Source organism: Mus caroli, unplaced genomic scaffold, assembly GCF_978045245.1.
Source record: "Mus caroli unplaced genomic scaffold, Mus_caroli_1 scaffold_6, whole genome shotgun sequence".
NCBI classification, from domain to species: domain Eukaryota; kingdom Metazoa; phylum Chordata; class Mammalia; order Rodentia; family Muridae; genus Mus; species Mus caroli.
In genome coordinates, this window is record NW_028227261.1 from 108,164,766 (window position 1) to 108,189,417 (window position 24,652).

The 24,652-nt window shown below is 49.6% G+C and overlaps 1 protein-coding gene across 2 annotated transcripts; it reads left to right on the forward strand.

Annotated features, from left to right (window-relative positions):
- The first annotated feature begins 314 nt into the window (after positions 1–314).
- Trim14 (tripartite motif containing 14) lies at positions 315–23,482 on the forward strand. Of its 2 annotated transcripts, none has more exons than XM_021160100.3 (6): positions 315–574; positions 3,177–3,272; positions 11,626–11,859; positions 13,214–13,376; positions 18,298–18,390; positions 21,233–23,482. In XM_021160100.3, exons 1-6 carry the CDS (start codon positions 374–376, stop codon positions 21,766–21,768), a joined length of 1,323 nt encoding a protein of 440 aa, XP_021015759.1. In that variant the 5' UTR covers positions 315–373; the 3' UTR covers positions 21,769–23,482. The 2 variants fall into 2 exon arrangements, with proteins under 2 accessions (XP_021015759.1, XP_021015760.1); XM_021160101.3 differs by lacking the exon at positions 315–574 and adding an exon at positions 618–813.
- The last annotated feature ends 1,170 nt before the right edge of the window (positions 23,483–24,652 follow it).

Below are 24,652 nucleotides of genomic sequence, written 5' to 3' on the forward strand. Positions count from 1 at the left end.
TGAGGTGTAGAAAATGTGGGCCCTCTGGGCAGGCTACACCACCTACCACGCACCTCCGCAGTTTACCAGAAGCCCAGCATCAACAAGCCGGAAGCCAACCTTCCAGTGAGCCCATCCGTGCAAGCACCTGCGTTCCTATCTATAGTGACCTCCTCCTCCTCAAGGTGAGAAAGAATGGAAGGACGCTGTACCGCGGATCCAGCACTAGGTGGGACCAAGCATCAACTCTCCAGCAGGTCATCGCCCCTCCAGCTTGCCACTGGGAGCTGGGTCGCCCGCCCCGCCCCGCCCCGCCCCTCCCCGAGCAAGGTTTCGATTTCTGCACCAACCCAACCCGACCACACTGCACAGAGAACAGTGGTTGCCACTGAGAATGGCGAGCGAGACTACCGAGGCGCGGGCGCCCTTTCAGCCCGACGGGGCGTATGGCTGGCGCTGTCCGGAGCACAGCGAACGCCCGGCTGAGCTCTTCTGTCGCCGCTGCGGGCGCTGCGTGTGCGCGCTCTGCCCGGTTCTGGGTGCGCACCGCGGCCACCCGGTGGGCCTGGCCGAGGAGGAGGCTGTGCGCGTGCAGGTGGGAAGCCGCGAGGGCGTGCGTGCACCGCAGGTCTGGGCGGGCGGAGATTGAGCACAGGAGTAACGGTCAAAGGAGCGCCAAATCCCGTTAGGACAGGGAAACTAAAGGGGGGCCCTGAGGTCCTCTAGATAGTAGACAGTAGGATCGGGAGGCAGAACCCTATGGAAGTGCAAAAGTTGCTCAAACCACCAGCGAAGCTTCCCAAGATTGGCTTGGGGTACAGGAGGCTCAAGCTGGTTAGTACTCACACGTCCTTTACCGCTTCTGCTAGGGCAGCTCCCCGACCAGAGTCGAGGACGCGGGAGGGACGTTCGCCTAACAGCACAGGGGAGGATGAAGTTGGAAAATTGGGAGTTTACAGCCAACCTGTGCTATGTAGAGAGACTATCTCAAAAGACCAGATTGTAGAAAAAGAAAACTGTATGTATGCGTTTGTTCCATGAAGCCTGGAAATGTCTCTGGACCCTGGAGTTCATAAAAGGCCATTCTGAACTGGGGCCTGATGGCCTATATTATTTTGCTAAATCAGTAAGGTCCCTCTTCCTGCCTTGAATCCGGCTCCTCCCTCTATGCAAACACACCACTGTCCCCTCCCCGACCCCACCCACGGAAGAGGCTTGTTAATCACAGCCTTATCTTCTATAGATAACGAGAAAGCAGGACCCCCAGCCGGCTGCCCTGGCACTGCAGAACCTATTCTCCTCTCTGCATTTGAGGAAGGCAAGCTAGCCAGAACCTTCTGAACCCCTGGGGCTGATTTTATCATGTTTATCTCCAAGAAGTCTTTGTAATTCTGCCCAAAGCACCTTCCATTCTGCTCTCCCCTGACTTAACCACCCTTGACAAGACTACAACTCCAATCCGAATTGGGCCTGAGTGAGGACAGTCTGACTAGTGGAGTCCTGCCCCTGCTTCCAGAACCTTCCTTCAGCAACTGCGAAATGACTGCTAATAAGGATCCTCAAATGCTGCTACTCAAGACCCAAGGCTATGCGTCAACCTAGGCACCCTTCCTCTGTCTATCCACAGAGCCATTCCTTCATCAAGCACACACTCAGCACTCAGCGCCATGGCTTGTACCGTGAGCCAAGTCACAAGTCAGATCCTCCCCACATCTGGATGAGTTAGTTGCCAGGTTGGTCATGGGTAGGATAGTAGCACTGCAATGTATTAGATATCATACTAGGGAGCCCAGGGTGGTGGCCAGTGAGAGCCAGAAAATAGAACTTGGGGCAGGAAGCCACGCAAGCACTTCCCCAGGGAAGTGCCATTGGGTGCACATGAGCTCTTCTGTCGCCACTGCGGCCGCTGCGTGTGTGCGCTCTGCCGGGTTCTTGGTGCGCACCACCACCACCCTGTGGGCCTGGCCTAGGAGGAGGCTGTGCGCGTTCAGGTGGGAAGCCGCGAGGGCGTGCGTGCACCGCAGGTCTGGGCGGGCAGAGTTTGAGCACAGGAGTAACCGTCAAGGGAGCACTTTGAGGGGTAAATAGAATTTCATGGGATCAGGAGACAGAGATTCCATTGGCTGGAGGTGGATGGAGGTCCTAAACCAGAGAGCTAGGGTATCCTTGGGCCAGCTTGAGCAATAGGTGGCTTAGATGTCCCAGTGGATGAGTATGTGGAAGCTGAAGCCAAGGCTGACCCCCTTCCCTGTCCCCATTTACCACCGCGGCAAATGCTTGTTGGATGCTATCATGGCAAAGTGACCTGCACTGAGCATGTGCGGCTGGCCAGCCACTCTGATCTCATTTACTCCGCACAGCATCCCTGCTTGCGATGGAGGAAACGGGATTTTGAGCACATGGCTGTAGAGCGAGGACTAGGACCTAGGTTTATTCTTCCTCTAGAGCTCATAACGCCTGCCAGCCTCCTTGAGCTTCCAGCTCTCCCCCTGGAAATTGACATGCCTTAGTCTTACTCTTGGCTGATTAAGAGTCCAGACCTCGAGGGCTGGAGAGATTGCTCAGCGGTTAAGAGCACTGACTGCTCTTCCAGAGTTCCTGAGTTCAATTCCCAGCAACCACATGGTGGCTCACAACCATCTGTAAAGAGATCTGGCACCCTCTTCTGGTGTGTCTGAAGACAGCTATAGGGTATTCATATACATAAAATAAATAATTCTTAAAAAAAAAAAAAAAAGTTCAGGCCCCACCCCCCACCCCTGTTCTCATGAGTTAGGCCCAGGTGACAAGTGGAAGACCAGCTGTAGAGAAGGCTAAGGTGGAAATAGCTACCCCTTGGAGGGAAGAGACCCAAACCAGGTATTAGAAAAATAGTAACTTCTAAAAGCTGACAAACAGAAATAGGAGCCAGGCATCCAGGCTGTGGCATCCGTGACCAAGGCTTGTGGGGCAGAGGGCCAGAGGCTCTGCTCACCCTGCACCGCATCACTTGACTTTGGGCAAGCTACTCACCTGCAGAGCCCCAGGCACTTCTGCTGGAGAAGAATTCAGGGCAGAGGTGGGTTAGTGGTTTACCAAAGTGGCTCAGCAGGTGAAGGTCCCCTTGCCAAGCCTGGAGTTCAGTCCCTGGTGGAGAGACTGGAAGCTCGTTAGCTTGAAAGTGACAGTTTCCCTTTTTCTCCTGACCCTTCTCACAGAAACTAATCGGGGACTGTTTAGAGTGTTTGGCAACCAAGAAGAGGCAACATGCGGACAACATAGCCCATTTGGAAGACGCCGGGGAAAGGCTCAAGGCAAGTGGATCCATGCTCAGGGCAGATGTCCACATATCCCCCCAGGGTCTAAGTATTCATTAATGTGGAGCCCCAGGAAAACAAGGACTAGCCTCAAAACAAGCTGGTAGGATTTGGAGCACCCATGACTTAAAGGGTCTTGAAAGAACACAAAATTAGACATTTTAGAACAAGATCACAAAGAAAGCACGCATGCAGGTGGGTGGCCCTGAAGGTCTGTTTCTCAAGCTTTGTGAAGACTCAGCCTCTGCCCCACAGCTCACTGGGCAGTGGTCCAGTTTCCTCACATCCACCAAAGCCAGGGCAAGCAAACACCCAGAGGTGGTACTCACTTATAATTCCACAACATGGGAGGCTGAGACCCAAGGATCACAAGTTCAAGGCTAGCCTGAGTGACATTACTTCTAAGTTTATGAACATGGGATACCCCCCTGGTTTATTTAGGCCCCTTTGTTTGATCAATGTCTGTAGTAAACAACATATTCAACACATAGTATTCAAACTTTGTATGTTTTCAATGTATTTTTTAAATTTATTTTAATTTGTGTGTGTGTCTTTGTCTTTGTGTCTGCCACCCTGTGATTGGGTGCCCACAAATGCCAGAATAGGGAGGGCATGAGATCACCCGGAGCTGGAGCTGCCCAGTGTGGATGTGGGTGCTGGGATCCAAATTCAGGATGTCCGCAAGAGCAGCACTCTACCACCTAACGCAAGCCCCCAAGACTTTCTCGGTTTTTCTTCTTACATCAGACAGGGCACAAACATTCTGTTGAACACTGGCTGGTGGCATCTGCGGCAGAGGAAGCTGCTCTGGACTTAGTGGCCTACCCCGGGGAAAGTTTCCTTTGATGTGGAAACTAACCCACGGAGCTCTGTAATCAGAAATCAGGTTCAGATGTGGTCGGTCCAAAGTCTATTGTGCAGAAGCCAATAACCCAGCCTGATCAAACACTCCTTTCCAGGGGACAGTTAAAGCCATGGTTGTCAATCTCCAGCCCATACTCTCTAAGGCTGTGTGCTTCCCTGCGGTGGCTCTTCAGAAGTCAGTGCATTCGTGTGGCAGGGGTGACCCTGCACTCAACACTTGCCTGCAGCCCTAGATGCTGCCTCTCCCAGTACTGGGCAGCAATGACTCACAGCAGCACTGTTCTCTCTGAATCTCCCATTTTGTGCAGTGAAGTTTACTTGTTGTTTGGGGATAGGGCTTTACCAGCAGCCTGTGTCTTCCAGGTTGGCCTTGTGTGTATGTGTTCATGCATGTATTCATGCAGGTGAGTGTGCATGTATGTGCATGCTATCATGGGGGCCAGAGCTCAACTTCAAGTGTCTTCCTCAGCTTTTCAGACAGGCTCTCTCACTGAATGCCAAACTCACAGGTTCAACTATGGGGACTGGTCTTCAAGCCCCAGGGCTCCCAGGATCTGCCTGTCTCTGCCTCCTCAGTACTGGGATCATAGGTGCAGTCAGCCATTCCCAGCTTTTAAAAAAAAAAATTCATCTTTATTTTATGTGTATGAGTGTTTTGCCTTAGTGTATGTTTATGTAACGCATTGTCCATGGAGGTCCTGGAAATGGAGTTACAGATTGCTGTGAGCCACCACGTAGGAGCTGGGAAGCAAACCCAGGTCCTCTGTAAGAGCAGCAAATGTTCTTAACTGCTGAGCCATCTCTCCAGCCCACGCCCAGCTCTTATGTCAGTCCTGGAGATTCGAACTCAGGTCCCTGTGCCTGAGCAGCAAGCGTTTAGTCTCCCCAGCCTCTATACTCTTTTTTTTTTTAATCTCTTTGTTTAAGCAGTTTTATTACATTTCATTTGAGGGGGAAGGGAAGGGAGAAGGAGGGGGAGATAGAGAGGGGGAAGGAGAAAGAATGTATGTATGACTGTGCATGCCGCAGCCCACCCATGGAGTTCAGAGGACAACTCACAGACGTTGGGTCTCTCCTCCCATGGATCTCAGGGATTCCATTCATGTTGGCAGACTTGGTGCCTTTACCCAGTGAACCACAACCAGTCCTTTCTTAACCTTTCTGTTGTTTTGAGACAGAGTTTTTTTTTTTTTTTTTTTTTTTTTTCTGTGTACCCAGGAATGTCCTAGAACTAGCTTTGTAGACCAAGCTGGCCTTGAACTCAGAGATTCTCCCTGCCTCTGCCTCCTGGGACTAAAGGTGTGTGCGATTTATGCCAAGTTCGGGGGGTATTTCTATATGATCTAGGCTGCTCTTGAAGTCACTGTGTAGACCAGGCTTGAATTTATGAGAATCCACCTGCCTCTGCTTTCTGACTGCTGAAATTACAAGCTGTTCACCACAGTGCCCAGCTTGCCTCTAACCTTAATTCTCCTGCTCCATCCTCTCCGATGCTGGGAGTACAGACATGTGCCACTATGTCATCCTTTGATACTTTATAAATAGGGGAGAAAAGGGGGGGAGCCAGCTGAAGCAAACATGAGGGGTTTAGAACATGCAGTCTGTCCCAACAGAAAGACCCGTAAGAGATGCATGTCTAAGCCACACAAAATGGTACACCTGGTAGTCCAGGCTGCATGAGAAGCTGAGACAGGAGGACAGACTGAACCATGGAAGTTCAAGGCCAGCCTAGGCAATATAGTGAGACTCTACCTCAAAAAGAAAATACAAACAAGAAACAGCCAAAACACAAAGCAGACAAAAAAAAAAAAAAAAAAAAAAAAAAACAAAACAACAACAACAAAAAAAAAAACAGTCTTTCCAGCCTATCTATGTATAGCTGAGCAAATGCTTGAGGTAGGCATGGGGGGATCCGCTGGTTGAGTGCTTGCCTAGCGTGCACAGACCCCTGGGTTCAGCACACAAAGGCCTCCATAAAACCAGCCAGGGTGGTGACGAACACCTACAAAACCAGAACTAGGGAGGGAGAGGCCGGAGGCTCAAGAATCGCGGTATCCTCAGCCTCACGTTCAAGGTGAGTCTACTCTAGATGAGACACTGGAGGTTGGGGGAGGGGAGAGGGAGGGAGGGAGGGAGAGAGAGAGAAGAAGAGGAGGAGGAGGAGGAAGAGGAGGAGGAGGAGGAGGAAGAGGAGGAGGAGGGGAGAGAGAGAGGAGAGAGAAGAGAGAAAGAGGGGAGAGGTCAGTGCAGAAGAGCCAATCAGAGGTGCTGGGGCAGGAAGCCAGCCCAGCCTGAAGCCAATTAACAGGGGCGGGAGGGGGGGGTGCTGAGTGGAACCGCCTCTGGGACAATGCCCTGCTGGGAGGAACACCCTGCAGCTCCCTTGCCCTCACCCTCTCTGCCTTGCCTCCTAGTTTCTTCGCGTGGTGAGCTACAGAAGAGTGAGAGAGGCTGGTGCCAGACCTGGTCACCAATAGGGGCTGGAAACGCCCCCACCCCGGCTCCTGGCTCTGTGTCTTTGTGATTCCTGAAAGCTACAGGGATAGAGCCAGAATGGGGGTCTGCGGACACGTAAGGTGGCGTGAGGCAACTTTTGCCACACTAGCAATGCAGGCGCCAGGTTGTGTGTCTGACCTTGACCGTCCTACTAGGCTCCACCACAGTGCTGGCATAACCACTCCTCTGCCCCCGATGCTGGGCACAGCTGCTATAACTGAAATGGTCTGAAAGGGTTTGGACAGCTTATCTCAAACCCTGGCTGCACCACCCACAAGAGCCCCCCAGTGGGGCCGGACGTGGTGGTGCACGCCTTTAATCCCAGCACTTGGGAGGCAGAGACAGGCGGATTTCTGAGTTCGAGGCCAGCCTGGTCTACAGAGTGAGTTCCAGGACAGCCAAGGCTACACAGAGAAACTCTGTCAAAAAAAAAAAAAAAAAAAGCCCCCCAGTGTAGTTGTCCAGCCATGCCCGGTATGCAGGAAGCAACCTTCTGCCTTCTCTTCAAAGCCCTTCCTCCTCCCCTCCTGTAGAGGCCCGGAGAGTGGGGGTCACAAAGCAGGCAGCATCTCGTGCACTAAATCCCTCACCCTCCCTTCACCCAGCTTCCTGGCTGGTCAGGTTCTTTCTAGCGGCACCTCAGGGGCTCACTCTACCGCCAGCCCCAACCAGCCCACCCAGCTCCAAACTCAGTTCAGTGTGGGATCGACTCCATGGGACCCACACTGGCAGCCATCCGTGCACCTGCTTTGTGAGACCACACCGGGTCAGAGCCACTCGCCCTTCCTTTGGTCATTTGATAAAGATACACCAGCAGCCAGGTACACACTGAGTCGTGTTACAAATAAGGCCGTGGGTGCTTGAGCTGGTCCCAGAACCTAACCATTGCTTAAAGCCTTCTGTAGGACTCACCTCCCATCTCTTGCCAAATGGAGGGCACATGTCAGTAGCTAAAAGTTAGCCTTATTCTTTAACTGTTCAGGATTCAGTGGGCAGTGTACAGAAGTTTGGGTACAGGGAGGAGCAGCTCTAGTTTTTAGACTCTATTTTTCTAGATGCTTCCTGCTTTTTTGATTGTATAAGTAAGCACGTGAAGGCATTCTAATTTTTTCTTAATTTTACGCTTTATTCTACATGTCTGGGTGTTTTATCTGCTTGTGTGGCTGTGCACCATCTATGTGCCTGGTGCCTGTGGAGGCCAGAAGGGGGTGACAGATGCCCTGGAATGGGAGTTACAAAGGGTTGTGAGGCATTCTGTGGGTGATGGGTCTTCTTGCTCTATCTGGCTCTGATACCCTTTTGTAGTGGCAAACATAGATATGCAGTGCTGACTCTTCAGGAGCCCTTTCTGAGGGCATGAACAACATTCACAATGTGTCCAAACATGGCCTCTACCTATTTCCAGAACTTGTTTGTGGTCTCAAATAGAAATTCTGGCTGGGCGGTGGTAGCATACACCTTCAATCCCAGCACTTGGGAGGCAGAGGCAGGCAGATTTCTGAGTTTGAGGCCAGCCTGGTCTACAAAGTGAGTTCCAGGATACCAACGGCTATACAGAGAAACCCTATCTCGAAAACAAAAACAAAAAACAAAAAAAAACAAAACAAAACAAAAAAACAAAAAGAAATTCTGCCTGGGTGTGGTGGCTTGTGTCTGTAATCTCAGCATGTGGGAGGAGAAAGTATTGTGGGGTATCCACAGAGAAGACTGTATGGACATGAGTTTAAGCCAATAGAAGTCTTTATTGGCCAGCCAACAGTTACACTGGGTGTTTGGGATCCCAGTGTAGCCTCCAGCCTTTCTTGGGGTAAGCTTTTAGCACAAAAACCATATCCTGGGTTGACACCCTTTAGTTCACAAGAACAGTTAGTTAGCCAGAAGCAGAACTACAGAAGCCAAAAAGCACGGTTAGTCCATGTAGAGACTTTCCCAGAACTATGGACTTTGATGGATTAGGCCTTTGTTTTCATTTTGACGAGTGGTACTGTCTATGTGCTGAGTTTTATAACCTAAATGGTTCTTATATCATGACCTTGTGATAAGTCTAGAGCCCTGTTACAAAGGCAGGATAGCCATAAGTTCACGACCAGCCCGGAGTATATATCAAGATCCAGGCCCGGCAAGGGTATAAATCCTATTGCAAACAAACTACCACCTAGCAACAACTACAAAGAAAGAAAGAAAGAAAGAAAGAAAGAAAGAAAGAAAGAAAGAAAGAAAGAAAAGAAAGACACAGACAGAGAGAGAGAGAGAAAGAAAGAAAGACAGAGAGAGAGAGAGAAAGAAAGAAAGAAAGAAAGAAAGAAAGAAAGAAAGAAAGAAAGAAAGAAAGAAAGAAAGAAAGGAAAAGAAAGAGAGAAAGAAGAAGGAAGGAAGGAAGGAAGGAAGGAAGGAAGGAAGGAAGGAAGGAAGGAAGGAAGGAAGGAAGGAAGGAAAAGAAACTGAAAACAGAGCTGGAGACAGGGCTTAGTAGTAGAGGACTTGAGACCTGTCCCTAGCACCTGTGCCAGGTGGCTCCCAGCCACCTGTAGTTCCATCCAGAGCTGATTGATGCCTTTGTCCCTATCTGTACTCATACAAACCCTGTACCCAGGGTTTCACTTCTGTGAACAGACACCATGACCATGACAACTCTTACAAGGACAACATTTAATTGGGGCTGGCTTACAGGTTCAGAGGTTCAGTCCATTATCATCAAGGCAGGAACATGGTGGCATCTGGGCAGACTTGGTACAAGAGAAGCTGAGAGTTCTACATCTTCATCTGAAGGCTGCTAGCAAAATACTGACTTCCAGGCAGCTAGGATGAGGGTCTTAAAGCCCACACCCACAGTGCCAAGCCTACTCCACCAGGGCCACACCTCTTAATGGTGCCACTCCCTGGGCCAAGCATATGTAAACCATAACAGGCACATACTATTTTTTTTTTTTAGATCAACTAAATTTTTAAAAAGAAGAAAGAAAGGAAACAAAAGCTAATTAGCAGTCACTACCCAGGCCCCTTCTCCACCTCTGGTCACCTCCTCCCAACTTCCTGTCACTGGACATTGGCTTCTGTCTCAAAATTGCAGTTGTGGTTTTTAATCTGTTTTATTTCACTTAGGATTGTGTCTTCAAGGCTCATTCACGCTGTAACACGTATCAAAACAGAACACTGCATTCTTTGATCCCTTTGCATTTTTAAAAAATATTTATTTATTTATTATATGTAAGTACACTGTAGCTGTCTTCAGACACCCCAGAAGAGGACATCAGATTTCATTACGGATGGTTGTGAGCCATCATGTGGTTGCTGGAATTTGAACTCAGGACCTTCGGAAGAGCACTCCGTGCTCTTAACCGCTGAGCCTTCTCTACAGCCCCCTTCGCATTTTATATTGCATGATCACAACACGATTTATATAATTAGCAAACCTGAGTAGGCTATTCTGAAAACAGAGCCCAACTATTGTCCATGTATGAATACTTGCTCAGAGGCTCAGCACAGAGGTCTTTTCACACGTTTTCCGCATAGTCCTCATAAGAGGAAGCAATGGTTAGGGCTCTTCGTATCTCTCAGTGTAATGTTATACTCTAAATTAGATGCTGGGGAGCAAACCCGGGGCCTCCTGTGTACCCAACAAGTTCTCTTCCACCGAGCTACACTCCAAGACCTCTTTTTTCTTTCTTATTTTTTATTAGGTATTTTCCTCAATTACAATTCCAATGCTATCCAAAAAGTCCCCAATACACTCTCCCCCCCAGTCCCCCACCCACCCACCCCCACCCCTTGGCCCTGGCATTCCCCTGTACTGGGGCATATAAAGTTGGCAAATCCAATGGGCCTCTCTTTCCAGTGATGGCCGACTAGGCCATCTTTTGATACAAATGCAGCTAGAGTCAAGAGCTCTGGGGTACTGGTTAGTTCATAATAATGTTCCACCTATGGGGTTGCAGTTCCCTTTAGCTCCTTGGGTACTTTCTCTAGCTCCTCCATTGGGGGCCCTGTGATCCATCCAATAGCTGACTGTGAGCATCCACTTCTGTGTTTGCTAGGCCCCGGCATTGTCTCACAAGAGACAGCTATATCTGGGTCCTTTCAGCAAAATCTTGCTAGTGTATGCAATGGTGTCAGCGTTTGGAAGCTGATTATGGGATGGATCCCTGGATATGGCAGTCTTTACTCCAAGACCTCTTGCAGCTTTGCTCTATTTATTGTTAGACATTCTGCTGTCTACCCCTCACCTCAAAGGATTTTCATTCCATTTTTAATTTTTAATTTTTCATAGAGTATATTTTGATCAGATTCTTTCCCCTCCCTCAAGTTCTCCTCCCCGAGGGTTTTTTGCTTTTGTTTTCAGACAAGAGCTCATGAGACCCAGGCTGACCTTGAACTTCCTGTGGAGTCAATGATAACTTTGCCTTCTGATCTTACCGCCACCTTCTTAGGGTACGCCACCATGCCCTGTGTGCCCAGGACATGGTACATATCAGGAAAGCTGTCTACCAACTGTGCTACGTGCCCAGCTCATAGAGGGAACGTTAAGCCAAGCATAATGGTACATACCTTCAACCCAGCACTCAGGAAGGAGGCTGATGCAGAAGAATTGGGAGTTAGAGGCCACCTGGACTGCCAAGAAAGACATCCGTTAACAAAAAGAGGAAGAGGGAAAGAGGCAGGAAAGCTCTTTACCTGGATGAGGTGCTGCACGCCTTTAATCCCAGCACTCGGGAGGCAGAGGCAGGCAGATTTCTGAATTCGAGGCCAGCCTGGTCTACATTGTGAGTTCCAGAACAGCCAGGGCTATACAGAGAAACCCTGTCTCAAAACCATTTGCTAGTGCTTAGAAAAACTTTCCTCTTTACGAGTGGCCTCTTGCTTTGAACGGCCACCTTGCTGAGCTCATACCATAGACGCTGTTTTCCATTCTAGACTTCCTGGTTGGCAAACGTCTTGTCTACAATTGACTGGGTTTTTTTTTTTCTTCTTCTTCTTCTTCTCCTTCTTTAAGGTTTACGCAGACTCAAGTAAAGCCTGGCTGACACAGAAATTCACAGAACTCAGATTACTTCTGGATGAAGAGGAAGTACTGGCCAAAAAATTCATTGATAAAAGCACACAGCTCACCCTCCAGGTGTACCGGGAGCAAGCCGAGACTTGTGGGAAGCAGATTGAGGTCATGGATGACTTCTCTACCAGGGTGTGGGGCATGGGCCAGGAGCCCAACCCTGTTCAGCTGCTGCAGGTATGGCTGGGCTATCCCATCTCATCTACCACCTGCTACTCACACTGCACCTGAGTCACTGTGGCCTCCGACACCGTCCTTACACACCAGGGGAATACACAGATATGTCCCTGGCCATCGGGTAAACTTTATTACCACCACACAGGGGATCAGGAAGTACACACTGCTAGGATAATTAATGTGTATCTTGAATTATAAATAGTCCTAACAGCAGCCTGTCTTAGGGCCCCCAAGTTGAAGGCACTTGATGAGTCATCTTAGTCAGTGTTTTATTGCTGTGAAGAGACACTATGACCATAGCAACTTTTTTTTTTTGGAGTGGGGGTAATAGCCTGGGCTATCCTGGAATTTGTTCTGTAGACCAGGCTGGCCTCGAACTCTTAAGAGATTCACCTGTCTCTGCCTCCCAAGTGCTGGCATTAAAGATGTGTGCTGCCACTGCCACCACCCGGCTGACCATAGCGACCTTAAAACAGAAAGCATTTAATTGGGGCTGGCTTACAGTTTCAGAAGTTTAGTTTCTATTGTCATTATAGCAGGAAGCATGGTAACATGCAGGTAGACACAGTGCTAGAGAAATAGCTGAGAGTTCTACATCCAGGTCCACAGGCAGCAGGAAGAGAGTTTCTGAACCCCCAAAGCCCACCTCCAGCGACACACTTCTTCCAACAAGGCCACACCCTCTAATCCCTCTCAAGTAGTGCCACTCCCTAATGTCTAAGCATTCAAACATATGAATTTATAGGGGTCATTCTTACTCAACCAGCACATGAATCCTAGCTCAAATATTTACTAAAGGTCTGCAGCAAGGCTTCTGGTAGATTTGGGGCTAGGGGAAGGGGGACTCACAGGGCTCACACTCTGGGAGGATCAGAACCTGTGTCTGGCCAGGACTGGTGATCTGTGCCTATAAACCCAGCATCTGCGGGGTGGAGGTAGGAGGATCAAGAGTTCAAGGTCAGCTAGACTCCATAAAATCCTGCCCCAGCAAAACAAAATAAAACAATAGATTCCAGCTCCCCACATATTGAGGTACATCTGCCCTGCAGCAGACCCTGATCATGGTCTGGACGTTAGTGCCGTGGCCTGGTCATTCCTCTTGATTGGGGCCGGCCTAGGTATCCTGTGGGAGGGGCAGAGAAAGGGAAGAAGAGAGAAATAAAGGGAAAGAAGCAATAAGAGGAGGGGACACAAGCAGCCCCAGTTGTGCAGTCTCCCCAGGACTCTGCTCTGTGGCACAGCTCAACTCACGGTGGCCAGGCAGAGTGGGTCCTGACCTTCTTGGGTATGCAATAGAGGCTAGATGCAGCTTGCAGTCCCTGGAGCCATTTTGACTCTGTGCCCATCCACACAGGCATATATAGCCACCAAGACAGAGATGGGACAGCAGATGAGCCCCTCAGAGCTGAGCCACCCTGTGCCCCTGTCCTTCGAGCCTGTCAAGAACTTCTTTAAGGAGTTTGTGGAAGCCATCGGGAACACGTTGCAGACACCAATGGACACTCGCCTGAAGGAAAGTGAGTTGCCTAAGACTGACTCCAAGTCCTTGCTCCCTGCGTTGCCCACCGGACAAGAGCAACAGGAAGGAAGGAGGGAGGCAAGGAAGGAAGGAAGGAAGGAAGGAAGGACGGACGGAAGGAAGGAAGGAAGGAAGGAAGGAAGGAAGGAAGGAAGGAAGGAAGGAAGGGAGGGAGGGAGGGAGGGAGGGAGGAAGGAGAGGAAGGAAGGAGTTATTTTGGTTCACAGCTGCAGCCTGTCGCAGTGTGGATTCATGGCGGCAGGAGCGCGAGCTCGCTGGTCTCACTGCCAGGAAGCAGAGGGAGACAGTTCTGGTGCTTGGCTCATGTTCGCCTTTCTATCCAGTCTGGGACCCCAGCCTATGGAATGGTATTTCCTCCACTTAAGATAAGCTATCCCGACCTAGAAGCGCTCTTCAAGATCTGGCAAGCAACACCTTGCCAGGGATTTGTTTCACGCAGACTCAAGTCCCAAGTTGACAATCGAAACCAGCATACCCCTCTAACGAACACCTTACCCAGAGAAACAGAGATAGCTGACAACTTATGGCCCAGGATGCTCCTGGCTTAGTGTCTAACCCACCCCCAACCCCCATTACTTGAAAATGGAACCTGGGGCCTCAAGCACGAGGCAAGCAAGCACGCACTCTGCCCGCGAGGCCCAGCCCCAGCTCTCTTTATTTTGAGAGCTTTTCTGTTAGGTTGCTCAGGCTGGCCTTGACCTGTCAACTTGACTCAGGCTCCTGAGCAGATTACCATGCTCCATTACTAACCCATCCTTAACAGCTGATGCCACCTGTCTGTCTGTCTGTCTGTCTGTCTGTCTGTCTGTCTCTCTGTCTCCAGCCACCACCTCCAGGGTTGCTCCCAGTAACACCTTGCCAGCTCTTACCCTCCTCTTCTGCCCAGGGCCAGTCCCACCACCCTCTGCAGGTGGCTGACACAGCTGTGCACACCAGGAGCCTTTCTACTGACTGCTTCACTCCCCCTCCCTGTCACCCAACCTCTGTCCTATACCTACCGGGACCTGCCCTGGTGACCTGCCTGGGGCTTTACAACATGGACACAAGAACTCCTTCCTCAACCACAGTAAATGTCTGGAGGGCAGTCCCATTTGGGGTCCAGCTCTGAAAGTGCCCACAAAGCCAGTGACAAACCAGGTCCTCAGAGGTCCCCCTGCGCTGATCTTTCATCAGCACCTCAGCTATGGTGGCAATTCACTCTCGACACACTGGCTGCAAGCCTGTTCCTGTGGTGCTGACAGCCCTGGGAGGGGAAGGCAGACACCATGTCAGGAACTGCTGTGGGGTAAAGCCAGAGGAGAAGAGATATAAGAGCCCTTTCATAGCTGGCACTGAGGAGACCTGCTGAGTAGGTCCCCATTGGCTGTTTGTAGACCCTGAAGACCTAAGGACAGGAAGCATGGGGCAGGAGTAGCACGGGGAGAGGGCGAAGGGAGCACAGAGGAGCACACAGCTGTGAAGTCCTCCTGCCACCTTGTCCAGTGCACCTGGTTTTCTAGGCCCCTCCCCCGTTTCTCAGTCTGTATAATGGAGACCTGCTTGGGAGGCTGCTGTCCAGGGTCAGGCACAATCAGCGACACCTAAGTGTTTCCTGTTCGAATAGCTGCTGTGATCCCTGGAGGAATGTGCTCCCGGCCTGAGGAAAACACAGATGCAAAGGTCCTGAGAGGGGGCTGAAGAGTAAGCTCGGCTTGCCAAAGGGAGTGTAAAAGGGGCTAAGGAGAGCTGTGTTGGGGGAAGGCTGGGGGACCAGGCGTGTCTTGGTTTGCTTTCTATTGCTGTGATAAACCCTATGACCAAATGCAGCCAGGGGACAGGATTTATTTCATATTATAGCTAACAGGCCATCACGGGGGTGGGGGGGGGGCGGGGGCGGAGCACAAGGGGAGGGGGGAGAAACAAAGCAGGAACAGAAGCAAAGACTGGGCTGCTTACTGCCTTGCTCCCTGTGGCTTGCTTGGGCTTTCTTACACACCCAGGCTTTACCTGCCCAGGGATAGCACCACCCGCAGTGGGCTTGGTGCTCCCACATAAATCTTTAATCAAGAAAATGTCCTCCAGTGCAAAGCATGGTGGCATGCACTTTCAGTACCAGCGCTCCGTGTGGGGAGTGGGGCAGAGGCAGGTGGATCGCTGTGAGTTTGAGGTCAGCCTGATCTACATAGCAAGTTACAGGACAGCGGGGGCTACATAGAGAAACCCTGTCTCAACCCCCTCCCTCCCAAAAAAGCCAGGTGGTGGTATTGCCTTTAATCCCAGCTTTCAGGGAACAGAGGTAGGAGGATATCTGAGTTCAAGACCAGCCTTGTTGACAGAGTGAGTTCCAGGACAGTCAGGGCTACATAGAGAAACCCTGTCTTGAAAAAGAAAGAAAGAAAGAGAGAGAGAAGAAACAAAGCAAAATAAACAAACAAACAAAAACCCAAAGAAACAAACAACAAAAATGTCCCACAGACTCGTCTACAGGCCAATCTGTACAATCTACAGTCACCAATCTCTGATGGTGACTGATGGTGAGGTTTTCTCAGATGAGGCTCTTCCCAAATAACTCTATCTTATGACAGCCTGATAGGAAACTAACCAGGATAAGGTAGGTCGGGCTTTGGGAATGAGCAAGTGAGAGGAAGGCTTGTGGCGTGGGAGAAAGGCCCTGTGAGAAGTATGAGCTCCCAAGGCAGATTTGACACTGGTAACAGCATGAGGAACTCCAGCATCCTGGGGAGGTGGGAGGCCTTTGCCAGGGTCGACTGCATTGTCACCCACAGGCCATGGTGATGAAGGAGGTCTGCTGGCCAAGATACAGGGCAGACAGGGGTCTCCAAGGAGGTGTTCCCTAAGGAGTCCTCTGGCTGGAACAATCTCCCGCCCCTTGCTCTTTCCCAGGCCCCAACCTCTCTGCAGGCTTAGCTGAGCTCTGTGTAAGTGATACGTTTTACTCTTTAAAATAGATTATTAGCATATATTAATTATACATAAAAATATGTTTCATAGCCGGGCAGTGGTGGCGCACGCCTTTAATTCCAGCACTTGGGAGGCAGAGGCAGGCAGATTTCTGAGTTCGAGGCCAGCCTGGTCTACAAAGTGAGTTCCAGGACAACCAGGGCTACACAGAGAAACCCTGTCTTGAAAAAAAAAAAAAAAAGGTTTCATTATGACGTTTTACACATTCACATAACGTATCTTGGGCATATTGTCTTGCATTACCCTCTCTTGCTTTTTAAGATTCATTTTTTAATTTTATATTAATGGGTACTTTGCATGAATGCATGACTATGTACCATGTGTGCACTACCTGAGGAGGTCAAAAGAAGGCCTGAGACCCTCTGAAACAGACCGTTGCAAGCCAACATATGAGTGCTGGGAATCGAACACAGGTCCTCAGCCAGTGCTCTTAAAGGATAAGCCATCTCTGCAGTCACCCATTACTCTATCGTAACCCCCTCCCTCCCAATGATTCTCTTCCTCTGCCTAACTAGTTCTCCCTTATGCTTTCATGTCTGTGAGTGTGTGTGAGAGTGTGTGAATGTATGTGTAAATGGTGAGTATGTGTCTCAGTCTGTGAGTATATATATATATATATATATATATATATATATATATATGTGTGTGTGTGTGTGTGTGTGTGTGTGTATGAATGAGTGTGAGCATGTGTGTTTCTGAATGTGTGAATGTGTATGTGTGTCAGTCTGTGTGCATATGTATATGAATGTGTAGTGTGTGAGTGTGTGAATGAGTGTGTATGAGTGTGTGTGTGAATGTGTATGTGTGTCAGTGTGTCTGAGTGTATGTGTGCTGAGTATGTGTGGGAATGTGTCAGTCTGTGAGTATATATATATATGTGTGTATGAATGTGAGTATGTAAGCCATGTGTGTATGTGAGTGTGTATGTCAGTGTGTGTGAATGTGTATGTGTGTCAGTCTATGTGCATGTGTGTATGAATGTGTAGTGTGTGTGTATGAGTTGTGTGAATGTGTATGTGTGTGAGTGTGTGAATGTGTGAGTATGTGTGTCAGTGTGTGGATTTAATTAGAGCTCCTTACAGGAGCATGGGCAGAAGCTATTTAGAGGACTGTAGGCATTTGCCAATGGCTGTGCCACCGAAGAAACCATCTCACTGTCCCCAACAACCATCAGTTCTAGATGCTTGTGAGGAAGGGACTTACAAAGCCCCTGTCACAGGTGGTTACAATGCTACTGAGAGTTCCAATCAGTTAGGCTTTCTTTCTTTCTCTTTTTAAAATTATGCATGTATCTGTGTGTCTGTGTGTGGGTGTGCGCACACAAGTGCAGTGTCTATGGAGGGGAGAGGGGGCGTGTGCTTTCCTGGAGCTGGAGTTACAGGTGGTTGTAAACCACCCAACATGGGTGCTGGGAACTGAGCTCAGACCCTCTGCAAGATCAAGAAACACTTTTAACAGCTAATCCATGGCTCCAGTTCCTCAACCCCACCAACACACACACACTCACTCACACACACACTCACACACATACACACACACTCACACACATACACACACACTCACACACATACACTCACTCACACACACACTCACACACACACTCACTCACACACACACATACACACACATGCACATATTCAATTTCCTGCTGTGTACCTTCCTCCAGGCTCAGCCCAGCTTTCAGGGAAGACTGCCTCCTCTCCTCCAGTGCTAAGCTGAGGCTCACCAGGCCGCCATCAGTGAGTGGCTGCATGCACCCCCCATCCCCCCACCCCACCACACACCCCCTCCAACCCCCTACCCCAGAGTTTGTATTTTCTGAATTTGCATGTGACTCTTGGGAGAGATGTGCAAGGCTCCAGTTTTGTCGCCTTTTGGTGTCTGTCTGTGCTGCCTACATGGGCTGCCTCACACCTTGCAATTCCAATTCCTTACAGACATAAACTGCCAGCTTTCAAACTCCTCCAGCACCAAGCCAGGCGCCTTGTTGAAAACCAGCCCCTCGCCAGAGAGAGCTCTCTTCTTGAAATGTGAGACCGGGAGCGGGAGAGGGAGGTTGGGTGGGAGCAAAGGTGGATGGGGGCAGGAAATGAGCCCCCCAACTTCCTGTTAAGAGACTGTTTCCAAGCAAGGTTAAACATTTTTGCTGGGTGTGTGTTTTAAACCCAGTGCTTAGAGGCTCAGGCAGGGAGATCTCAAGTTCTAGTCTAGCCTTGGCTAGATGGTAGGACCCTGTCTCAAAACCAAAACAAATGACACAGAAAGCTTCTATTATTTATTTGCCTTTGTTTTTGAGACAGAGCCTCCTGTAGCCCATGATAGTCTCAAACTTACCATATAGCCAAGGCTAGACTTGAACTCCTGACCCTCCTGCTTCTCTCTCTCTCTCTAGTGCAGGGACTGCTGGTGAGTTCAACTATGACCACCTTATTATTACATACAACATGGTATTCTATACACGCTGTTTTATAATCTGTTTTCATTTATTGGGAAATTATGAACCATCTCTATTTGTTCCCCTAAAAATTTACAGAAGAAGAGGGTGGGGGCATCTCAGTGATAGAATGCTTGCCTGGTGTGTGTGAGGCATATCTGGGTTTAATTCCTAGAGTCACAAGCGAGAGAGGGGTGGGGGCGAGACGGGGGGAGGAGAAAGGGAAAGGAAAGGAGAGATAGAGAGGAAGACAAGGAAAATAACATATGTAGTGCATGCATTTTGTGGAGAAAATCAGAAATTAAAAAACCAAAAGAAAAAAGCTATTTTACCCAAAGTTAACTGCAGTCAGTATTTCCACTGATTTCTCTGTCAGACTTTTAAAAATAGTGTCACCAGATAGTGGTGGTGCACGCCTTTAATCCCTGCACTCAGGAGGCAGAGGCAGGCGGATCTCTGAGAGTTCTAAGTCAGATTGGTCTGCAAAGCAAGTTCCAGGTCACAGAGCTCTGTTACATGGAGAAACCCTGTCTCAAAAAAACAAAAATATGTTTAGTGATTGGTGATGGCACAAACCTTTAATCCCAGTACTCAGAAGGCAGAAGTAGGCTAATCTCTAAATTCAAGGCCAGTTTGGTCTACACAGTGAGTTTTTGGAGAGGTGGGGCTACACAGAAGAACCCTATCTCTAAATTAAAAAAAAAAAAAAATCGAAAACGAAAACCAAAACAAAACAGAACAAAAATGAAACAAAATAAAACTGTCAAGGTATTTTAAAGTAGCACCAAGTTATAACCTTTTGTAACTTTATGTAATGGTATAACAACAACACCCCATTTCAATATTGCTATTTTAAAAGCGCCAGGTAACACATCACAGGAACATTTATTTTCCTCAAGACACACAGCTTTTACAAGTTACCCCCAAAGCTCACAGCAACGTTATTAAAAGTTGCTGGGGGGGGGGGTTTCTTGTTGTTTTAAGACAGGGTTTTCCTCTGTAGCCCAAGTGAGCTTCAAACTTACATCAGCAGGGCCCAGCTTGAAACCACCAATACTGTTCCATTTGTTACATTAGTGCATTGAACAAATGAGGGGATAAATATGCCTTATTTGCTGCATATCTTCAGGAGTAACCTTCTCTCTCTCTCTCTCAAGTTTTATTTATTTATTATTTATATGAGTACACTGTAGCTGTCTTCAGACACCCCAGAAGAGGGCATCAGATTCCATGACAGATGGTTGTGAGCCACCATGTGGTTGCTGGGAATTGAACTCGGGACCTCTGGAAGAACAGTCAGTGCTCTTAACCGGTGAGCCATCTCTCCAGCCCCCAGGAGTAATTTCTCAAAATGGTATCATTAAGCACACATTTTTTAAAAAAAGAAACATTTGAAAAATAAAATGCTTTTAAAGAGAAGCACACGGAACCAAGGGGAAGTAAATGTTCCTTCATCTCCGTCCCACCAAGAAACTGAAAGTTCTAGACGCCTTCTTTGTGTTCCCGCATTTACTACACGAAAGGATGGCAACTGTCTCCGTTTCTAAGTGTTTAGCATAGAAAAACTTCTAACTTCAGAGACTGGAAAGCAAGCCCTGTGGTTTAAGAGCTTTTGCTCCTCTGGTACACCCATAGGGAGACTCACAACCCTCTGTAACTCCAGTTGCAGGGAATCTGGCGCCTTCTTCTGGCCCCTGCTGGCACTGCACATTACACTGAGCTGCACGTAAAGCGCGACACACGCCCATAAAATAAACACACACACAAACTAGTATCACTACCGAAATATGTTTGATATGATTCAAGCGTGTGTCACGAATATGCCATTAAGTTTTTAAAAGTAGGTTGCCTAAGAGCATGATACCAAAATTAGGACCAAATATAAGCCTCAAAATTAAGGGATAAAAATGTCAGAGGACATGCAACCCAGTCCTAATGGTTTAAGAGTTTCCATTTTTCTTTCTCTTTTTGAGACTGGGTCCCTTTATGTACCCCTGCCTGTCCTGCAACGTGCTACTATGTAGACCTCACTATGCCGGCCTCCAACTCACAGAACCTCTGCTTCTGTCTCCTGACTGGTGGGATTAAAAGTGTTCTCCTCCTTCCTCGGCAGTAAGATTGCTTTTCTTTTCTTCTCTTTTTTTTTTTTTATTAGCGATAATTTCCACGATCCAAAGTCAAGCCGCATAGAGCGTGTAATAACCCTCAGTTTCCCTCTCACCCTGCCCAAGAGCTTTTTGATTCCCACCGAGCTTTTTGGTTCGGGTAGGAACCAGAGCTTGGAAAGTGAGCGGGGCGGGGCGAGGCTTCTTCGGCCCCGCCCATCAGACTGCCTTTCCCCGCCCCTCTCCGCGGACGCACGCTCAGTCCGAGGTGGGCGGGCCTCACGTGGCTCCGCCCAGGCTTTCTGACCGCTGTCCTCCCCGCCCCCTCCGCAGACGCCCGCACGCCGACGCTGGACCGGGACACGATGCACGCGCGCCTGCGCCTGTCGCCGGACGGCCTGACCGTCCGCTGCTCGCTGCTGGGCCGCCTGGGGCCGCGTCCTGCGCCGCGGTTCGACGCGCTGCGGCAGGTGCTGGGCCGGGACGGCTTCGCAGCCGGACGCCACTACTGGGAGGTGGACGTACAGGAGGCCGGTGTGGGCTGGTGGGTGGGCGCTGCGTACCCGTCGCTGCGGCGCCGCGGAGCCTCTGCCGCCGCCCGCCTGGGCTGCAACCGCGAGTCGTGGTGCGTAAAGCGTTACGACCTAGAGTACTGGGCCTTCCATGACGGCCAGCGAAGTCGCCTGCGGCCCCGCCGCGACCCCCACCGGCTCGGCGTCTTCCTGGACTACGAGGCCGGCATTCTGGCCTTCTACGACGTGGCGGGTGGCATGAGCCACTTGCACACCTTCCACGCCGCCTTCCAGGAGCCGCTCTACCCAGCCCTGCGCCTCTGGGAGGGGCCCATCAGCATCCCTAGGTTGCCCTAAGGGAGATCAGGCTTCCTTTTCCTAGGCTTGTCTCCAGTTGTCCCCTGTGCGCCCTGAAAGGGGCACCCCGCTGCCTGTGTCTGGGAGACCCTCGTGCAGCGCCTAGAACCTCCTGGCACACAATATCAGTGAATGTCTCTCAGCAGGGGCAAGTAGTTCCCCTACAGTTCCCGTTTGAGCCAGCTGCTCTCCAGCCACTTCAGCTTGTCCAGGTCGCCTCAATCCAGTGCACCTAAGAGGGTTCTTGTCTGAGTCTGCATCCTCTTGCTTCTTCATCTTCTACACTAAAACCAGGGTGAGCATCCTGAAACTTAGCTTGGCCTCTTGGGATTAGAGGGAGGCTCTGAAAGAGCTACAAAAACAACACGGGAAGCACTTTTCCCATGTCAATCTTTTTCAGACATGCTCCTGTCAGAAGCTAGATCACAGTTGCACCTTTAAACCATTGTGCTTCCCACCATAAATAGGAAAACCGGCTCTCTGCCTGTGTCAGTCCTCAGGCATATCTGCCCCCAAGAAATTCCCTCCCAAGCCCCAAAAAAACAACAGATTGGGCCTGCAAATCCCTCCACCACACCCCCTCAGAAAACAATTAGGCCTGTAAATCTGGGACCTGTCACTCCAGTTGCTTTCTAAGGACATCCGTGTCCTTCCCTCCCAGGCACTTCCTGGGTGATCACGGGTCCAAAGGGCAGGACATACCTAACGGGAGATGCTACATCTCCTTCATTCACAGGACCAGAGCTTTAAGCACACCCTCCACTGCAGGAGGGGCCGGGCCAGGTGTCTCTTACTAGGCGCTGTTGAACATAGTCATACACTATACGCACTTGACCCTTACAAACCATTTGTACCCCTGGCAGGATTGGTACACGTGAGTCAGATAACAGAATGGTCAGGATCCATGCTGCCTGCCAGGCTGTGCTGTAGGTGTGACAGCTCTTCTCCCTCAGTATTTACCTCAGTTTTCCTTGGGGCAAACCTGCTTCTAGATTGCCTTCATTGGTCCCTGAAATGAGGTTTCATACCCTTCAGGCTGAGGGATGAAATCGTTTGAGGGGATCTTAGCTTCCTGTCAGCTGTGTGGGCCTCCATCTGTAAAACGTGGGTCAGTGCCAGGTTTAAACAAGCCAAACTGCCTTAAAAACTATAATGTCGAATCAGGCTAGGATTTGTTAGCACCTCCAATAGATTCTTTCTACCTTGTTGCAGTGCTGGACCACAGATGGCCAGCAGCTGGGTGGCAGCCGAGGGAGCTAGCTGCCTTAATATTCTCAGGGGAGTCTCCTTGGCATCCATGCTGTTGAAGGTACAAAGCATGTGTCTTCATGCTCCTGACTTTGTAGAATTTACCTCAAAGGTACACAATTGATTTTCCTGGTGCTTGGTCTAGAACCAGTGGCCTTGCACATGCTCAGCAAGGGCTTCAGGCCCAGCAGGTGTTTGTAAAAAAAGGCTTAGTCAAAGCCAGGGAAGTGGAAGACAGAAACAGTCCCCCCCTTCCCCCTTTGGTTTTTTGAGACAAGAGTTTCTCTGTGTAGCCCTGGCTGTCCTGGAACTCACTCTGTAGACCAGGCTGGCCTCGAACTCAGAAATCCCCCTGCCTCTGCCTCCCAAGTGCTGGGATTAAAGGCGTGTGCCACCATGCCCGGCTCAGACAACAGCTTTCTAATACATGCGTTGTTTAATAAAATAGGAATACTGTCCCTTGTAACTGTGTTCTTCGTTGGAAGTCAAGTGCATAGCATTCGAACTTGGATAAAATCTTGTTCAGCTATCATCCCCTTGAAATCGTCAGCTGATCCTAAGTGAACGCCTCCAGCGTTAAGGAGCTCAGCACTCACGGAGAGAACCACGTTCTCCTGAACATTGGTTTTGTGGGGCAGGGGAACCCTAAGTCTCATGGTATATGCATGAGGTTGTCAGGGGATAGCTGGTGGAAGTCAGCTTGGGCTTTCAGGATGGTGAGAGATAGCTGAGGGATGAATTGTGTGCATCTAATTGTCTGCTACCCGCAGAGCCATCTCACTGGCCTTTAAATTATTCTGTGGAAGCAAACTCAACTCCCAGTTGTTTCTAGCCACTACCACTACCACCACTACCACACACACACACAAAGTGAAACGTGTTTGTATTCATCCTTCCGCACCATGGAAGCCTCCTGTAGTCTCTAGCTTCTAGAGAATTCAGGGGTACTCATACCTACAGTGGCATCTCTTCTGCCCATAATTCCACTTTGTCAGTGACACTGGCCTGTGGTGACTCCATACAGGTGGTGCTAGTGATAGAAGCTTTGGTGTTCTGAGGGACAGCTTGTTCCAGAAAGCAGTTTATGACAGCAAGTGATTTTGAGTGCGGGGCCCAGGATAGATTTTGTCATGTTCAGATCAGGAATCTTGGGGGGAATGCAGAGTGGGTAGGCTGGTGAGATGGCTTAGCAGATCAAGGTGTTTGCCATCAAGCCTGGCAACCTGAATTCAATCCCCAGGGCCCCACATGGTGGAACGCTAGAATCAACTCCTAAATAAGTTGTCCTCTGACCTCTCTCTACACAGGGTGCACACCCACCCGTACATACACAAACAAAAGAGAGGCTGGAAAGATGTCTCCATGGCTAAGAGATACTGGCTGCTCTTGCAGAAGACCCAAGTTCAGTTTCAGCAACCACATGGTGGCTCACAGCTGTTATCTTCAGTTCCATGAGATTGAACCCTCTCGTCTGGCTTCTGTAGGCACCAGAAACATGTGGCGCAGATATACATGTAGGCAAAACAAATGTAAAGAAAAAAAAAAAAAAAAAAAAACTGAATCCTTGGTTCTCCACTCCCTAAGGAACTTGGAAGGCTCTGAGCCCTCTCCACGTGCCACTCCTACCAAACCATCA

Bases quoted from the DNA above. Each gene is read 5' to 3' on its own strand.
- Trim14 (XM_021160100.3), top strand. From the start codon at position 374: ATGGCGAGCGAGACTACCGAGGCGCGGGCGCCCTTTCAGCCCGACGGG. The intron at 11,860-13,213 runs GTATGGCTGGGC...CCATCCACACAG, and splicing joins ACCCTGTTCAGCTGCTGCAG to GCATATATAGCCACCAAGAC. The intron at 18,391-21,232 runs GTGAGACCGGGA...CCCCCTCCGCAG, and splicing joins GAGAGCTCTCTTCTTGAAAT to ACGCCCGCACGCCGACGCTG.